The following is a 15,575-nucleotide window of genomic DNA, read 5'->3' on the forward strand; positions in this document are numbered from 1 at the left end:
GCTGTGGATCTCTTTGGAACGATGAGGTCGTGTTCAATAGCGTTTAATACATGCATAAACGCATCTTTATTTAATCGAAAGTTTTGTATAAAGCTATAAAAATGGAATGTTTAATAACATTTTGCACATGATACGTACTCCAATTTTCTTACCTTTGGTCATTTAGGGAGAGTATATCCGATCTATCTCTCAAAATTCTCCTTGTAATACGTTCCACATTTTCATTTTCTTCCTCAAACCATAACGCCACCGAATCCATCACAATTTATTTTTGTTATTATATTTTTGACAAAAAACACGTACTGCACATACAATTAATTTGTTTTAAATGTTTTTATTTACAAGTTTTGACATTCCATTTTGTCATTCTTCGCTATTGTTTATTTTGTGGTGCCAGAGTTGCTTCATTTTCAACTTCTTTTGCGAAAGCGCTTGCGTAGACGATATAGAGTACCAAATTGTACTCTTATCGCATTTACCTTTCGCATCGAACATGCTTTCGCATCGCAATAGAGAGTAACCCCCCTGAATACAGACACTATGTTCGCCGAAACGATTTCATGAACCTAGATGAGCTAATATCTCTTACAGATGAATTCGAAGCGCTGAGACGCGAAGAGCGCCCACAGACTTCGCACATGGTAGTCGAGTCAACCTACAACCGATCAACGAGATGTTGGCGATGCAAAAGAACCGGTCATAAACGAATGAATTGCAGGCTTCCACACAGATTGTTCTGTTCATACTGTGGTCTCGACGGCATACTCTGTCGTCTATGTCAATGCCGAAATAGCCGATCTCTTAGCTCGGTGCCACACACTCCTGAAAACGATGGCCGCTATTATATATCTGTTACGGTAAGCGAGAAAATAGTACGAGCACTCATCGATACCGGAGCATCTCGTACTTACATCGGAGAACCTCTGAAGCAACATTTGACTAAAATGAAAATGAACCCGGTTAGTGCTCAAGGTATGGTACAACTGGCCGATCAATCACTCGCAACTTATCTTGATGTATTTTCAATAGAAGTAACATATAAAGAAAATATAATACGATTACGTGCATCGGTTATCTCTACCTTGGCCGAGCCAATGATACTCGGCATTGATTTCTTGAGTGCATTAAACTTTGAGCTACGCTTAAACGGAGAAGTTCTTACGAGGTCCAGCGTATCGGACGAGGCCGAACCTCTTCACATGATAACCAGTCGTGACTTTCTGTCCAGTGAAGAAAACGACGAACTTGCTACTCTGTTGGAGACCAACAAATCCAAGTTCAGTATGGTAAAAGGATTATGTACGGTTGCTACACACGAGATTCGCCTACGCCATCGAAACCCAATCAAGCAGAGGTATATGCCAAGAAACCCAGCTATGATGGAAATCATTAACGACGAAGTAGATAAACTCCTAGCTGAGGATCGTATTGAGCCGTCACGAAGCCCTTACAGTTCGCCGATTGTCCTCGCACGAAAGAAACAAGGAGGGTGGAGAATGTGCATCGACTATCGACAGCTGAATGCAGCCACAGTGCCTGATGCCTACCCTCTACCACAAATTAACGCGATATTAGACCAACTACGAGAAGCTAAATTTATATCATCGCTAGATCTCAAAAACGGGTACTGGCAAATTCCTCTCACACCAGCGTCTAAACCGTATACAGCCTTCACCGTCCCTGGACGAGGATTATTCCAATGGAAGGTCATGCCATTCGGCCTACACTCAGCACCAGCTACATTTCAGCGTGCCTTAGATTCCATCATCGGCTCTGATCTGTATCCCCTCGTATTCGTCTACCTCGACGACATAATCGTGCTTGGCCGTACCTTCAGGGAACATCTACAAACACTAGAAAAGGTACTCACCCGCTTACAAGATGCAGAGATGGCGATTAATTTTGACAAATGTGAGTTCGTACGTACAAGTATACGTTATTTAGGACATGTTGTTACTCCAGAAGGCATTTGCACCGACCCCGAAAAGGTGAGAGCCATTAAGGATTTACCTGCACCTACAAACCTAAAAGAATTGCGACGAATCCTAGGCGTGGCCTCGTGGTATCGTCGTTTCGTCCAAAACTTTTCCAAGTTAGTTGCTCCGTTGAACCAATTGTTAAAGAAAAACAAAAGGTGGCATTGGGGACCGGAACAAGAAGAAGCTTTCGAAAATCTGAAGGATACACTCACTTGTGCTCCTGTTCTCGGCTGCCCAAAATTTGAACATCCCTTCTTCCTTCAAACGGATGCCAGTCTTGATGGTTTAGGAGTCGTTCTCTTTCAACGTCACTCCGGTACCGAGTCAGTTATCGTTAAAGTGGTTGCATTCTTTACAGAATCCCTCTGGACGCCTAGCCCGGTGGGCCTTAGAACTCCAACAGTATGATTTTAGTATCGAATACAGAAAAGGAAGCCTGAATGTGGTGGCCGACGCATTATCCCGAGCGCCTCTACCACCTACCACAGTAGACACCATCATGGCTGTTTCACCTGTAGACTGGTATAGTAGAATATTAAAGGCTGTCGTAACAAAGGGCAAGAAATACCCAGATTTTCAAGTTATTCAGAACCAGCTCTTTAAACATATACCACGCAAATCGGCCATGGATTCTAAGCCGGAGTGGAAGATGTGTGTGCCAACGGAAGATCGTATACGTGTTCTAAAGGAAAATCACGACTCTCCAGAAGCAGGACACTTCGGCATTTATAAAACAGTAAAACGAGTCCAAGAAAACTATTACTGGCCAGGTTTATATAGGGATGTGGTACAATATGTACGATCTTGTGAGGTATGTGCTCGCTACAAGCCCGAACAAAGAAAAACAGCTGGGTCTATGAACACAATGCAATGCAGTGAACCCTGGGAAATCGTTGCGGCTGACTTCGTTGGTCCGTTGCCACGCTCTACTAACGGTAATACCGCCCTACTCGTGTTGATAGATTTGTTCAGTAAATGGGTCGAATTAATTCCCACGCGACAAGCACTTGCAAAGGATGTTGTAAAAGCTTTACGAGAACGAATTATTTTCAGATTCGGGTGCCCGAGAGTATTCCTCTCCGATAATGGTGTACAATTTACAAGTCGAGCCGTACAAGACCTGTTAGCCAACTCCGGTATCCAACACTGCACAACAGCACCCTATGCTCCACATGAAAACCCGACAGAAAGGACAAACCGCACAGTAAAAACAATGATTGCACAACAAACTGGCTCGGATCATCGCCACTGGGACATAAGGTTGCCAGAAATTGCTTTCGCAATTAATACCGCCACTAACGAAACATCCACAGTCACTCCGGCAGAGATCGTGTATGGAAAAAACCCTAATTGTCCCAATCAGCTAAAACTAGAACACGTGTGTCCTACCGAAAAGAGGTTAGAAAGGAATACAACAGAATTTTGGAGAGAAGTAGCCGGACGGAAAAAAGAAGGTAGTGCACGACAGGCCAATTACTATAATCTACGAAGGCGACCATGGAAGCCAAAGGACGGTGAAATGGTGTGGAAAAAGGAACACTGTTTATCATCTGCAGCCGACAAGTTCGCGCAAAAATTAGCAGAAAAGTTCTCTGGTCCATTTAAAATTGTCCGCTGTCTGGCATCTAATATTTACGAGCTTCTGGATCACAACGGCCGGAGAATTCGAGTAAACATCCAAGATCTGAAACCTTATGTTAAGAGAACTGAAAACCAAAAATAAAAAAAGGAGCCTTAATAATAAAATCACTTGATTGTAAATAATTCCCCTTTACTTTATTAAACAAAATCCTATATAAGTAGACAACTTCTAACATTAAGCACCAGTCGCAAGCTTGCTGTCGAGTAATAAACATGGAGAGAAAGCGCACCAACCCAAAAAAAATAACTCGTCCTCTGGTAATAAAGGCAGAGAAACCGTCTGCTTTCGTACCACCACCCGAGGCTAGACCCCGAATCATCTCTAACATTCAAATACGACCACCCCCGGACCATTCTCAACCACCACCACCATTAGCCTATTTGGCCCCCTTACCACGCCGTGTAAGATTCGCCCGCGACATAACACGAACGGAAGGTCCATCCCCTATCTCAACGAAGAGTTACCAACTACTTCCAAAGCAGCATTTGGATCGGGACCCGAAAAAAAAACTACTTCGACTTGCTTAAAATCAACCCCACCGAATCCAAAGAGACCGATATTCACCGAGGAGCAGGTATTTGAGGGAGTAAAAATTTACCAACCGACGAAGTACTCCAAGCACCAACAGTACGTAATAAATCGTACTTCGTTACCTCCAATTAAGGTTACATTACTTAGCCGAAAGTTTGCTCGTATTCGTAGCCAAGGATACAGCAAAGTTGTGGAGATGGTGAAAAAGTAGATTTTAAGAATACAAATAAAAAAAAATAAAAAAAAAAATAAATAATAAAATAAAAAAAAATAAAATATATATCATATAAACATTACTGTAGAACAGTGTATATTATTTTTTCTATACTTTTTATATTAATAATAATAAAGCTGTAGAACAGCAATAATTTAAGTTGTTTTTATACATACCGATTATTTCTCATAAGCTATAGAATAGTTTTTAATTAAGGGCCGAGCCTTCCATTCGGAAGGTTAATATTACCTAATAGGTAGTGCGGGTCTTCGGACCAAAATTCGCCCAAAAACAAACAACCGATTAGAGCATCGCTCTCCGAAGAAGGAGGGAGATGTAACATAGAAATAGTTACTAAGTTACCAATTTCAATTACATAGTTTTTTTATTATTTTTAATATTACTTTTTATTACATTATACATTTACATAAACATAAACACACCACTTCTTACACAACACTATACATTAACATGAACACGCCACTGTCTCATTATTTTGTTCATTTACATGAACACACCACTGTCTCCCACAACACTACAGAGGAAACACAAACATACACACACACACACAAAACAATTTTGTTCATGTTGTTCTCACAACAGAACATCGATCAATATAATTCCCAAACGATTTATATGAAAATAACTATAAGTAAGCAAGGTTGAGTTACAGTATGGGCGGTTCACATAAGACACGAATGCGCTATACAAGTCTCGGAAATTGTATTATTATAATTGAAGAGCCGACAGACTTTACGAAAGTAAAACCTGTTGTAAATTTTTTGGAGCAATACGAGACCTTTGGTTGAGTATTGGATAAATTACCTACACAGTGACTTCGGTTTTCTGTTCTCACAGTGGCTTCGGCTGTCTGTTCTCACAGTGGCTTCGGCTGTCTGTTCTCACAGTGGTTTCGACTGTCTGTTCTCACAGTGGCTTCGGCTGTCTGTTCTCACAGTGACTTCGGTTGTCTGTTCTCACAGTGGCTTCGGCTGTCTGTTCTCACAGTGGTTTCGACTGTCTGTTCTCACAGTGACTTCGGTTGTCTGTTCTCACAGTGACTTCGGTTGTCTGTTCTCACAGTGGCTTCGGCTGCCTGTTCTCGTAGCATAAGTAATCAATCATTGTATTATTTAGAATTTAATTAAGAATTAAAACAGTGTATTATTTTAAAAACCACCCCGATTGATACAAACCCGAATGCAGAACGCCGAACCTGCGTTAAGCCGATCCTGATACAAACCCGAATGCAGAACGCCGAACCTGCGTTAAGCCGATCCTGATACAAACCCGAATGCAGAACGCCGAACCTGCGTTAAGCCGATCCTGATTTAAACCCGAACCTGTTTCTACTGATCCCGATTATTCAGCCCGAACCTGCGTTTAGCCGATCCCGATATAAATCCGAATCCAACAGTAGCCGATACTAACCCGACTGAATCAACGTAGCTATTCCATCGTAATTTATTAAATATATATTGATTGTATTTAAAATTAAGAAAGTTTTCAATAAAGTACTATTTCAATTAAACCCTAAAAAGGGTAAATAATAATCGTCTTGTCACTTAAGGTTCGTGGACCGGTAAGTAAGCCCTGGACACGACTAAGTTACCTCAGCCGACGGTAAAACCACGTTATAGGTTCCTGAAATGTTTTTCTATTGATTACCGTTTAAAAAAATTTAATTCGTCCTAAGTTGTCGTGGTGGCAAATGCTGAAAGTTACCTCTATTTTTGTTACGTTTTGTTTACATTTATTGTTATGTATTGTTACGCACGTGTTTTTTGGTAACAACAACATGCATTAGAGTTTTAAATAGTAGTAGACACAAAAATACTGCTACTATTTTATGCAGCTCTGAAAAAAATGTGTTTCAAAAGTACGCCCGTGAACAAAACAACCCGGAGAAAACCAAACGGAAACAGCTGATTGTTTTTTGTTGCTGTAGATGTTTTTATTTGTTTTGTTGTGGTGAATATAAAAAATAAAATTTGTTATTGTAATACTTTGTTAAAATGTCAAAATGAAGTTTGTTACATATGAACAAACCGCAACATAACCTTAAAATAAAATAATCATAAAAAAAATTTTAATAACATTGATGTATACAGAAAAAAAATTGCCAAATTTATGCAAGACGATGGTCATCACATCGGGAAACAGAAATGATAAGTGGACACTCATAGCAATCGAATGGCATACTAACTACTTTTAGAAAAACTTAAACGTAGGGTGCAGGCCCATTCAAACTTTGATGCCATGAAAAAATGTTTTAAATTGGAAAAAATATTGCTACAATTATATAAGGCCTTGGGCCTTATCCTGGTAACGGGAACGATATGTGGACACCCATAGGAATCGAATGGCATAGAAAGAATGTTTGGAAAAACTTGAACGTGGGGGGTAGGTCCATTCAAACATTGATGTCATGAACAAATTTTTCATGAAAAATTTAAAATTAGAAAATATATTGCCACAATTATACAAGGCGTTGGGCATCATATCTGGGAACGGGCACGATAAGCGGACACTCATAGGAATCTAATGGCGTACAAAGAATGTTTGGAAAAACTTGAACGTGGAGGGTAGGTCCATTCAAACTTTGATGTCATGAACAAATTTTTCATGAAAAATTTAAAATTAGAAAAAAAATTGCCACAATTATACAAGGCGTTGGGCATCATATCTGGGAACGGGCACGATAAGTGGACACCCGTAAGAATCTAATGGCATACAGAGAATATTTGGAAAAACTTGAACGTGGGGGTAGGTCCATTCAAACTTTGATGTCATGAACAAATTTTTCATGAAAAATTTTAAATTAGAAAAAAAAATTGCCATAATTATACAAGGCGTTGGGCATCATATCTGGGAACGGGCACGATAAGCGGACACTCATAGGAATCTAATGGCGTAAAAAGAATGTTTGGAAAAACTTGAACGTGGGGGGTAGGTCCATTCAAACTTTGATGTCATCAACAAATTTTTCATGAAAAATTTAAAATTTGAAAAAAAATTGCCACAATTATACAAGGCGTTGGGCATCATATCTAGGAACGGGCACGATAAGTGGACACCCGTAGGAATCTAATGGCATACAAAGAATGTTTGGAAAAACTTGAACGTGGTGGGAGGTCCATTCAAACTTTGATGTCATGAACAAATTTTTCATGAAAAATTTAAAATTTGAAAAAAAATTGCCACAATTATACAAGGCGTTGGGCATCATATCTGGGAACGGACACGATAAGTGGACACCCGTAAGAATCTAATGGCATACAGAGAATATTTGGAAAAACTTGAACGTGGGGGTAGGTCCATTCAAACTTTGATGTCATGAACAAATTTTTCATGAAAAATTTAAAATTAGAAAATATATTGCCACAATTATACAAGGCGTTGGGCATTATATCTGGGAACGGGCACGATAAGCGGACACTCATATGAATCTAATGGCGTACAAAGAATGTTTGGAAAAACTTGAACGTGGGGGGTAGGTCCATTCAAACTTTGATGTCATGAACAAATTTTTCATGAAAAATTTAAAATTAGAAAAAAAATTGTCACAATTATACAAGGAGTTGGGCATCATATCTGGGAACGGGCACGATAAGTGGACACTTGTAGGAATCGAATGGCATACAAAGAATGTTTGGAAAAACTTGAACGTGGCGGGTAGGTCCATTCAAACTTTGATGTCATAAACAAATTTCATAAAAAATTTTAAATTAGAAAATAAATTGCCACAATTATACAAGGCGTTGGGCATCATATCTGGGAACGGGCACTATAAGTGGACACCCATAGGAATCGAATGGCATACAGAGAATGTTTGGAAAAATTTGAGCTTGGGGGTAGGTCCATTCGATTCTTACAAGTGTCCACTTATCGTGCCCGTTCCCAGATATGATGCCCAACGCCTTGTATAATTGTGGCAATTTTTTTTTCTAATTTTAAATTTTTCATGAAAAATTATTTCATGACATCAAAGTTTGAATGGACCACCCCCACGTTCAAGTTTTTCCAAACATTCTATGTATGCCATTCGATTTCTATGAGTGTCCACTTATCGTGCCGGTTCCCAGATATGATGCCCAATGCCTTGTATAATTGTGGCAATATATTTTCTAATTTTAAATTTTTTATGAAAAATGTTTATGACATAAAAGTTTGAATGGGCGTACTCCCTACGTTCAAGTTTTTCCACACATTCTTAGTATGCCATTCGATTCCTATGGGTGTCCACTTATCGTTCCCGTTCCCAGATATGATGCCCAAGGCCTTATATAATTGTAGCAATATTTTTTCCAATTTAAAACATTTTTTCATAGCATCAAAGTTTGAATGGGCCTGCCCCCTACGTTTAAGTTTTTCTAAAAGAAGTTAGTATGCCGTTCGATTGCTATGAGTGTCCACTTATCATTTCTGTTTCCCGATATGATGCCCATCGTCTTGCATAAATTTGGCAATTTTTTTTCTGTATACAGTGGAGTCGGGTTAGAGTGTACACTTGATAATATGAACTACTGGATAGTAGGAACACACAAATTTTTACATTGGAGACTCTAAAGAGTGAACATCGCCTACCTCTATAGAGTGAACTTTAGTTTTTTTTTTGCAAAAAAAATTAAAATCAAAAGTTTTTATTTGTTATTTTTTGTCTACTTGCAGTTTTGACTCTCATTAGTATTTTTATACCACTTAAACTAAGTTTCTATATTTTTTTACAAACATTTTTTATACAACACCGTTATTTCTGTTTTGGTTTTTCTGAGATTTTTGACTTTTTTGAACCTACTATTTTTATTGCTATATAAACCCAAAAAATCTTTCTATAAAAGTTTAGCTAGAAATAATTAAAGATATGGACAATGGAGTGGGAGTTACAGGTCTAGCAAATAAATTTTGTGTAGCAAAGTCCACAATATGGGGCATTAAAAAAATATAAAGTGGAATTCTATGCCACAATAAAAGTGATATAAATAAAGAAAAACTTTGCGAAAAGCGGAATGTCCCAGCGTCGAAAAAATACTCCATAACTGACTTTTAAAGCAGCGATGAAGGCAATATCAAACAAAAATACACGAGCAGTTACACGATCAGGAGATTTCAATGCAAGCGCAGGCTGGCTTCAAGGGTACAAAGCAGCAACTCAAGCTGTTCAAATTATTGAAAAAGCCATTGACTGGGCTGAGAACAATACTATAGATTATGAAAATATCTTAGTTTTACAAATTTCGTGATTTAGCAGTACAAAAAGCCAAAAGTACATGTTCCTTTATAAAAATATAATGGAAATGTACAATTTTGACATACAATTTTATGATTTTTTATTATTTTTTCAGTCTCGATAAAGTGAATTTATTGGATAAAGTGAACAGGCCTTGCATTAATTAGTTCACTCTATCCCGACTCCACTGTATATCAAAGTTATTAAATTTTTTTTTATGATTATTTTATTTTAAGGTTATGTTGCGGTTTGTTCATATGTAACAAACTTTATTTTGACATTTTAACAAAGTATTACAATAACAAATTTAATTTTTTATATTCACCACACCAAAACAAATAAAAGCATCTACAGCAACAAAAAACAATCAGCTGTTTCCGGTTTGTTTTCTCCAGGTTTTTTTGTTCACGGGCGTTAACCCAAAAGTAAATTAATTAAGTCATAGGGTAACATAGAGACGAGACGGAATTGTCAAAAACCTAAGTCTGTTGTCAAAAACCTATCTCTTGCAACAACAAAATACATGCTAGACAATGTATTTTGTTGTTGTATCAGAAATAATATTTGTTGTATTTTTGTTTCACAAATCGGAGTGTCTCGTCTCTATGTATAATTCTCTATGAATTAAGTGGACTAAGTAGAACAGCTGACTATTTTTTTATTCAGTCTGAACTGTCAATTCACTTGTGGTTGTTGTGTCAAAAACAACAACAGGCAACTTTGACAGTCAGACCTTAAATCAAAAACAAAATTGCTTGTGGTTTTTGTAAATGTTGTATTTGTTGGAGTACTGTCGCTACCAAGGCGAATTTATACAAGGTGGAGTCAGTCAAACAGCTTATCATTTTTTTTTTCGCTTTTTGGTTCTAACAACTGTCAAAGCTTGTTTTTATATTTAAATACCTACATATTCTAAGCTTATTAACAAACAATTTATTGTTTACATAAATAATTAAAGCCCTCAATATTCAATTATCTACACTATATTAAGTTTAAATACTTATTTGTTTAATTTTGGTTTTTTGACATTTGTTAAGACCAATCGTTGTTTTTGTAGAACTGACACCACCTTGTATGAATTCGCCTTGGTCGCTACTTTATTAATTTACTTTGTGTAACCCCAAGTAAATTATTTTTGACGTTCATGATATTATTTTCAAAATTCATCTGGCAATTATGGTTATAATATGAGTAATCAGTACAGTATTTAGTACCCGAAGGTTTAACAGCACAATATTTCTGAAACTATTATAAGTAATTTTTGTCTGGTTATATTAGAAAGCATGGCTTCATCAGGTTTGTGAAAATAATAAGTATTTTGATATTTAAGATAATCAAAAAGCCTTTTAAATTACTTGCCAATAGATTATTTTTATACTTTTGACTTGAAGATAAAATTGTGTATGTGATAAAATCGCCAATGGTAAACTGTATACGTGGTTATGATTGGTTACTAAAATGTGTATCAGATTCTGAGTTTTAGCGTATCAATTTTAATTTACGATAATTTGATATTTTATCTCACAATAACTTTTGAAAGCAAGTTTAAAGTTGCGAATGGGATAAAGTATGGAGGAGACCTACATATATATTCTAAGAGCTATGTATCTTTGTGAAATTTATGTACAAAAAGCAAAGCCACTTGACCACTACTTTCAATATAGAAATCGCCATCTTACAAAACATTCGTGAACTATTAGCGGCGAAAAAAGAATAAGTTCTTAGTGCTCGCCCATTCAAATAAATTCTAGCTAATTTTTATATATGAACGCTGATCTACAATAAACACACACATACATAAACAACACATTTTGTTTTACAAAAATGTAAAAAAGGACTAATAATTTTTCGTAAATTATTAGATTATTTAAAAGAAAAGTGTATATTGAAGTAGAATTTTAATCAAACATGATCCAACTTTATTATATGTTGTAAGCATAGTGTAGTTAATAAGGTACAATTCATATGGAGAATTACCCAACCTCTAGTTCAAAAACAAGTAAGAAAGTATAGTCGGTCAAGCCCGACCATAGGTTGCCTGTAGGAGGCATTGTGGCCCATTGTGGTATCCTTAGAAATACTATTTTATTTATTTATTCAAAATTGTAATACAAAGCCATTCTAGGCCAAAATATAAATATGCATTACATAGTAATAAAAATCCTGAGATATAAATTATACTACGCAAATAACAATAAAAATAAATGGTCATAATACATTCATTCAAACAAAACTAGCTCCCCAGCCAAATATACATACATTAAAAAAGTAAAATTGTTTAGGAAGGTATATAAGAAAAATACAATCTCAATTAGCAGAAATTCTGCTAAAAGCTAAACCAAAGAAAAATAAATATAAGGTCAATAAGTTGTTTAAGTAACAAGTCATAAAATAATTAATCTAGGGTACCAAAGTAATTCAGAAGTTTAAGGCGAAAAACACTGTTGGATAGTGAAAATATGCGAAGGTCATAAGGCATGCAATTCAAGCAGCGAGCAATCTTAACTTTAAAAGATCTCTCAAAAATCTGCCTAAAGATTCTAGGAATAAACACCTGGGGATTTCTAGTAGATCTCAAAAAGACGAATTTATTACATAAGGTGGAACGAAACCCCCTACTGATAATGTTATGAAACAACACTAAATTCCTATATTTAACAAAATTAAAAAATGAACAACCAAGAAATTTGTGAAGAAATATGATCCCTTATCCGAACATTGTAAGCAAATCTCGCAATTGTATTAACAATTCGTCGCAACCTATTAAAGATAACACCAGAAGATCCAGATACCACCTCCAGACAATACAAAATCTGAGGCATTAAAAGAGCATGGATCAATTTCAACCTAATGCGTAAAGGTAAATACATATTTGTTGAATAAATTGTTCGAAGTGTACCACAGATCCTACCAGATATCAAGTCAACATTCTCGTTATGCTCAGAAATGAGAATAATTTTCCTCCCTAATTTGAGAACCAAGCGGTACTTCTAATAATTCTGATCATATTTACTAGTGACACATCTTTAAGGCAGTCCAGATCATGAAGAATAGCTCTACCAAGATGTAGTAGTCTACGCTATTGTAAAGCCGGTCAGTAACATAGAAGGTGTACAGATTCTTCCTCCTCGTCATCTAAACAACTTCTACAAAAGCCATAACGTTGGTAACACATACGTTCCGACATGTGTCCAACAATAAAGTGCCCAGTAATTATACCCGTAATAAGCCTAATCGAGTTCCTACTAAGAGACAAAAGATTCCTGGTCCTACAAGTGATGATATTTGACCACCTGAGTTCCTTCTCTCTCAAAGTCCATTCATCTATCAAATTCGATACGGTCACGAAAGGATTGATAATATCCCTTTGCACAAGAGTTACGTCGAGGACCCGTTACCCTACAAACCTTTTTCTTTTAAATTTCAATAATTTATTTTTGTGGATCTTTCTGGCAGCTACGACTAATTACACAGGGCAACAAAATCGAAAGACTTTTTAAACCACTAAACAATTTTGATGTATTGTGGTTCCAGTAGTACAAATATGGTCCAAATTTTCAATTCTATGGAGAGGTTTTTTTTAAAAATAAAAAAATTTAAGTAAAATTATCAATTTTTTTAAACGTTTCTCCACATAACGATTAAGGTTAGTTCGATATTATTATTTATTTATTTATTAATTAAAGTAAACTTAAAAACATTGGAATTTGCATAACCTTTAATCATTTTATATGTTGTTTTTTAATCCGCTCAGTTAGGGTTGCCAGCCGGGCTGGACTTGGCTGGATTGTCCAGCTTTTTTGATGCCTGTCCAGTTTCAATCTAAAATTGAATTTGTCCAGCTAAATAGAATCTTTTTACAATAATATCCATAAATGAATATTTACTTACTACTATTATATAGTACACAGTAATAACTTATGCAAAAACGTGTATGTATTTTTTGAAGAAAGGAACAAAATAAATACCAAAAAGTTTTCTGGGAATACGTGTCATATGGAATTTCTGATAATGATGCCAATGAAGAAGAATGTAAACGTGAAGAATTATTAGAAGTATTTTTATATTTTATGCAAAACATAATGCAGGAATTTTATAATGACCCTTGTACATTTTTAGAGTTGCACGATATAATGACCGTACTTATGAATAGTCTCAAATTTTAATACATAACAAATGAAAAGCGAAAAAGTGGGGGTTTTTGGCATGAGGAAAAAAATTCCACAACGCCATATCAAAAAAATAATTTTTTAGACGTCCAATTTTCATCTTTAATTTTTAAAGGTTTTTTTAAAAAAAATTTGAGTTATTTTGAAACAACTGTTTTACGGTAGGTCATAGTACTTTAGTACCTCTAATTCACACATTTTTAGACCGATTTAAATTTTAAACATTTACGGAGAGGCAAAGAATTAACCTTTCATAAAATGTATGCATAAATTCATTTTAAAGCGTAATCAGTTTTTATTTTAACCCATTAAAAAATTATACTGGTCGTTATGTTGATGAATATCACTGAAAACGGTTTTTTGGAATAACTTCTAAATTTGAGGGTGTTTCTGAAATTTTTTAACACAATTTGTATGTTCTCAACAAGACCCACGCTAGGTCGTTTTCCAAGTTATTTTCACTGTAGCACCGTGTAATATATATATATTTTGATTACAATGCATAAAAATATATTTAAAAAAAAATTATTTACCTAAAACCAAAATTAACATTTTCTCAGTAATTTTTTAATGTCCAGTTTTTTTTTATTTGTCCAGCTTTTTAAAGCCCAATGTCCAGCTTTTTGCGAATCTGAATTTGGCATCCCTACGCTCGTAGTTTCGGAGTTATAATAACAAATTAAAGCAAAAATATCTATTTTATGTTAAACTCATGAAAAATTGAAAACGGTTGAAATAGTTGTTGTTGTAGCAGCAGTTGTTGCTGAGTTGACATCCCTTGGCCGAGTGAACTCGGGTCATTCCGGTGCGTAGAACAGGCTGTCGTGGGAATAATTGAAACAGTTCATTTTTATTGCTTTATCGCAAAGCCACATGTAATAGCAACAAAATGAGTCATAAAAACCGATGGATTCTTTTCGAATTTATTCACAATTAAGTGAATTCGCTCATTTTCACAAAATTGTATTTGAATTAGATATATATTAAATATATTATAAATATGGCTTACAAACTACTCATTAACAAATGCTACTACATAAATTTGCAATCGCCAAAAAAATTAAAAAAAAATAATAAATTAAATAAGATATGATATAAATTACGTTCAAAATAGGAATATTTATAAATTTAGTTATCTTCAATTTCATGATCATTAACGTAAAAATATTCTACAAGCTTGTTTCTATAGTTATTATCTGATAAATTAAATCTTCTTAAGGATTTGGGTAGAATGTTCCATATCCTTGTAGTTCGAACCTGAAATGATCTCTCATAAATTGAACTGTTAATTCGAGGATAAATTATTTGTGGATTCTTTAAAGATTTCGAAAATTCAAAAAGTCTTACCAAGTACTCAGGGGTATCCGCTACAATAATCTTATAAAACTGCAAAAGTAGCCTAATCTCCATAAATCTACTAAATTTAAAATTTGTTTGGTTGTTAAACTGATTTTAGGAAGCGACCTTATATATAGGAGCTTTGACTCATTATGCACCTATCGCCATGAAATTAGGTGGTGTGTTTTATCAGCCCAATTATGAAAAAAACTCCCAGGTAGTTTTTTCCCTTTTCTCATTTTTCCTATTCATCTATGTTAAAAAAACGAAAAGCGAAAAAACTCCCAGGGATTTTTTCATAATTGGGCTGACACCACACCACCTAATTTTATAGCGATAGGTCGATATGAAACCTATTTCTGTAGTGCGATTCACTAACTTTTATAACGATAATCGTATCGTTAAAATAAATATAACGAAAATTTATCGAATTTGCTATTCAGTAACATTTTTAACGACATTCGCTGTCGGT

General features: G+C 35.4%; 1 protein-coding gene across 1 annotated transcript in view; it reads left to right on the forward strand.

Moving 5' to 3' along the window:
• Positions 1 to 10,782: 10,782 nt before the first annotated feature.
• The window catches only part of eIF4B (eukaryotic translation initiation factor 4B), a 171,524-nt gene continuing 166,731 nt past the window's right edge, over positions 10,783 to 15,575 (forward strand). The window contains exon 1 of the mRNA XM_065514971.1: positions 10,783 to 10,892. Coding sequence (XP_065371043.1) covers positions 10,880 to 10,892 — 13 coding nt within the window. The 5' untranslated portion in view covers positions 10,783 to 10,879. The remainder of the gene's footprint in view (positions 10,893 to 15,575) is intronic.

This window comes from Calliphora vicina, chromosome 1 (assembly GCF_958450345.1).
Source record: "Calliphora vicina chromosome 1, idCalVici1.1, whole genome shotgun sequence".
Classification (NCBI taxonomy): domain Eukaryota; kingdom Metazoa; phylum Arthropoda; class Insecta; order Diptera; family Calliphoridae; genus Calliphora; species Calliphora vicina.